Source organism: Rutidosis leptorrhynchoides, chromosome 2 (assembly GCF_046630445.1).
Source record: "Rutidosis leptorrhynchoides isolate AG116_Rl617_1_P2 chromosome 2, CSIRO_AGI_Rlap_v1, whole genome shotgun sequence".
Classification (NCBI taxonomy): Eukaryota; Viridiplantae; Streptophyta; class Magnoliopsida; order Asterales; family Asteraceae; genus Rutidosis; species Rutidosis leptorrhynchoides.
Genome location: NC_092334.1, coordinates 684,386,169 through 684,390,897, shown reverse-complemented (window position 1 = coordinate 684,390,897; position 4,729 = coordinate 684,386,169). Strand labels below are relative to the sequence as shown.

The following is a 4,729-nucleotide window of genomic DNA, read 5'->3' as shown; positions in this document are numbered from 1 at the left end:
AAATAAGGACAAGATTTGGAGTCCATGTTTGTATGATATTGTGTAAAAACTGCATTCAAGAAACTGATTTCGATGTAACATATTTGTATTGTAAACCATTATGTAATGGTCGTGTGTAAACAGGATATTTTAGATTATCATTATTTGATAATCTACGTAAAGCTTTTTAAACCTTTATTTATGAAATAAAGGTTATGGTTTGTTTTAAAAATGAATGCAGTCTTTGAAAAACGTCTCATATAGAGGTCAAAACCTCGCAACGAAATCAATTAATATGGAACGTTTTTAATCAATAAGAACGGGACATTTCATACAGCTTACAACAACTGTTGTGCTTCAGCGTGCACGTACAAAGTTTATATGCTTGGTGACTACACTAGCATGGTCTAGGATCGACAATGTACTAGGGGTCTAGTTAGATGTTTCACTACGAAAGAGTCCTCAGTCGGAATCCAAGGCTCGGTGGACTTACTACAACCGGTGTGCCTCAGTTAAACTCACGTTGTATCCGATAGACTTCTCTTACCTAGGGGTGACACCGATAGTGTACACTGAATCGGGGTTTGCGACTTCCTAATAACAGAGCATAACTACGTTCTATTAGTTGGAAAAGCGATTGAGTTCAAAGCATAATCGGAAAGCATTTTGACAACATATACAAGCCATAATATAATTTCGGCATTATAACTGACTACGTCATAACATACACTAAAGATAACTACTCGCTAATCATGGCAACAGCATCACAAAGCATAATAATGGAAGACATTATATAAAAACAAGGGATAGAAGTACCAGTAGATTAAACGATTTTCGAATACAAAAGTGACAACTTCAAACTCCAGACCGCTCCTAATACAATCTTCGGCGTTCTTCTCTAGGTACTAGGATTCTTGCACGGAGTCGAAGGCCTTGAGAGTATGACTAATATTGTACAAGAGAGAGAAAGAAGTGAATTGAAGTGTGTGTTTGAAATGAATGACAAAGACCCTTTAAATAAGCTTGATTTTTGCCTGCAAATGGCTGGCAAGCCGTTTGGCAAGCCGTTTGCTGAGGCCGTTTGCTAGACCAGCCCGTTTGCTGAGGCCGTTTGATCTGGTCATGCGGTAGGCCGTTTGCAAGCCAGGCAGGCCGTTTGGCAGCCCCTTTGGCAAGCCGTTTGGCTTGCTGATTTGCTGGATCATAACTTGATTTCTCGTCTTTCACCATTTTCGCTCTAGAATCTTCGTTTTAGCTCCGATTTTCTTGATTATTTTTGTATCATCTTCGTAATCACTTGTTCTTTAATTTTAACCGATGAAGCGGGTATTTTGGCAATAAAGTTTGGAACTTTGTTGTTTTTGGGCCTTAATACAGAGGTAAAAACGTGACTTTTTAGCCGATATCATTGTGTTACTGAGAGGTTGAAAGTTGTTGAATGTGATTTTATTTTGAGAAAGATGGGCTATATATAGTGAAAAATGTAGCCGTTTGAATTCGATAGCCGTTTGAAAATGCAGCTGTTTGAATTTTACCGTTTTAATATTATTAAATATTAAATATTAAATATTAAAAATATAAAAGAAATTAATATATCACAAGAAAATTAAAATTTATTCAAATTCCTAAAATAGAAAAATTAAACGATTACAATTTATTCAAAGTCCTAAAAATAGAAAAAAATACAACTTCGAAAAGTTAAGCATTCAAACTTCGAAAGTTTGGTGGAAGGCTCCAAATGTGTTAAGTGAGATCATGTCGAAGTTGGTTATGAATGTCCCGATCTCGTATTTCATGTTCTGTTACATCATGACTTTTAGATCGGTTCCTTACAAAGTATGGATTATCTTCATCAGTCCTGAGCAATTCTTCCTCGAGCCATGTAATTGCGTGACCATTATCCTCGAGTATCATGTTGTGCAAGAGCACAAAACAATACAGTATTCGTCTCAACTTGTTGACATTGTGTGGTCGTCCAGCCATTTGTAAAATATGGAATATACCCTGAAGAACACCGAATGTTCTCTCGACATCCTTACGTGCACTTTCTTGAAAGCTTTTAAATTTTGCATGTGGCTCATCTATTGGGGTCGAATACGCCTTCATTAATGTTGCCCAATCTGGAAATAATAACCATTTGTGTACTCATTTCCATTTACATTAAATGGAGCAAATTGTGCAGTTTCATTCTTGATGTCATCGAACAACGAAGATTGATTCAAAACGTTAACATCGTTGTTCACACCCGCAACACCAAAGAATGCATGCCAAATTCACAAATCATATGAAGCAACGGCTTCAAGAACGATAGTCGTGTGACCTTGATGACCACTAGTATACACATTTTATTCCATTGTCTCATCCCTTCACAGCTGCACTAGTGGCAAATGCCTTTGTGGATAATGTCTATAAGTTGCACAGGTTGCCTTCCATTATTGTTAGTGATAGAGACAAGGTGTTCACAAGTCTGTTTTGAAAGGAATTCTTCAAGGCACTTAATGTTAGTTTGCATCTTTCAACAGCCTACCACCCCCAAATAGATGGGCAGACTGAGGTGGTGAAAAGAAGCATTGAATGTTATTTGAGGTGTATGTGTGGAGATGCACCAAAGAAATGGATTAATTGGCTATCACTAGCTGAATTTTGGTATAATACCAATTTCCACACAGCTATACAAACTACTCCATTTGAAGTGGTTTATGGATAAACACCACTCACACCAGCTACCTATCTACCAGGTCAAAGCAAAGTGTAAGCAGTGGACCGCAGTTTAGAGGCTAGGGAAGATGCCATTATATTACTCAAGTATCATATCAAACGTGCTCATGATATAATGAAATACTATGCAGATCAATCAAGAACTGAAAGGGCATTTAATGTTGGTGACTGGGTATATCTCAAGTTACAACCTCATAGACAGGTTACCCTTTGAGGGAATGTGTACAACAAGTTTTCACCTAAGTTTTATGGTCCATTTCAAGTGATACAGAAGGTGGGTGAAGTTGCCTACAAACTGCAGTTGCCACAAGATTCACTTGTTCATCCAATGTTCCATGTATCTCAGTTGAAGTTGTGCAAATGGACCACACCAAGTCAAATGTGGTCAATGCCTCATATGTATAATAATGGACTTATTGCAATCGAGCCTTATAAAGTGTTAGCTAGGAGGATGGTGAAACGAGATAATCGAGCAGACATCTTATTGTTAATTCAATGGTAAAATGCTACAGCTGAAGATGCCACATGGGAGAGCGCAGAAGAGCTCATCGTTCGCTACCCTAATTTCAATTTTGAAAATCATTCTTGAGGGCAAGAATGTGTTTAAGAGGGAGGGATTGTTATGACCATCGCGTGCAGGTCACGTGATACATTTTAATTCCTGGACACATGTGCAATACACGTGACATCCTCCAGATGAAGAATGAAGATGAAACAGGTGACGATTAGGCGGGAAAAGGTGTTAGCTTGTCATATCGTTGCAACCAATTGCAGTTAGTTGTTTTGTGTAATTATTTGTATAAAAGGAATTGTAACAAATTGTAGAGTTAGGTTTTCAATTGTAATTCTTTCCCAAATTTGTACTCTGTTCATATTTCAATAAAGTTCCAATTTTAATCTTGATTCTCATTCTTTTCAAAGGTTTCCTGATTGTTATTGAGTAATTCTTCGATTCACTAATTGAATTCAAGAATTACATATCAAAAAACCATGGTAAGTATATAAAGTAAGTGTCTTCTAATTTCATTGGGCCACATTATTTTTGCATACTAATTACACTGTTCTTGTCTCTTGTCTTATACTTTCTCATATTCTTGTTGGGGTTCTTGGCTTCTTGCTATGTTGCTTCTTCCACAATACGATTATACGAATATAATTTTATTCGGGGGGAGTTTTATGACAAATATTATATTGATTGTGGAGTAACCTACATAGTTGATTAACTATAACGTAGGGCATTTAATTGGACCTTTTCACGTGATACTTATATGATTGGTCATAATCGGTTGTTGAATGCATCGTTATGATTTCGTTAGATAAATTGACGTTTTTATGATTTCATTATGTTGAGGGACTAACTGCGTCAAAAAATTAATGTTGCTGACCTGTTACCTAATGTATAAGTAATGACTTGCATACAATAGTATATTTTTAAAAGTTGAAGGCATACAATATGAGTTTTGAAAGTTGGATGTAGGGATGGCAATGGATCGGATATGGATCGGGTGACGCCGTATCCATATCCATATCCATTTAGTTTTTGTTCATCCATATCCATATCCATATCCATATCCATTTAGTTTCAGGTTATCCGTCCATATCCATATCCAGTGGATTAAGCGGGTTAATGGATATCCAATGAATTTTAAAAAAATGTTATAATATTTTCTTATATGCGATTAAAACGAAAACGTAGTATAGAAAAAATAAATATAACATGACATTATTAAATTTTATCCATAAAAATGTGTAATCTTTGTCGAAGATATAGCAAAATTTATTAAATTTATTATAAGACATAGATTATAAAAAAATTAAACATGAATTTTGTAAGTCCATTTCGTTAGATATACATGTTTTATTGTAATATTATAGTTATTTCATTATAGTGTTGAAAGCAAATCTAACGGCAATTGAGCTTGTAATAGTAAGTATATAAGCATATATCTATATTTATGTATTTGTATACGTATTTCGGGTGATAATGGATATATCCATGGATGAAACTTTTCATCCATATCCATATCCATTT

At 35.5% G+C, this 4,729-nt stretch overlaps 1 protein-coding gene across 1 annotated transcript; it reads right to left on the bottom strand.

Annotated features, from left to right (window-relative positions):
• Positions 1-1,722: 1,722 nt before the first annotated feature.
• Positions 1,723-2,085, bottom strand: LOC139890323 (uncharacterized). Its single transcript, XM_071873212.1, has one exon. It carries the CDS (start codon positions 2,083-2,085, stop codon positions 1,723-1,725), a length of 363 nt encoding a protein of 120 aa, XP_071729313.1.
• Positions 2,086-4,729: the final 2,644 nt, after the last annotated feature.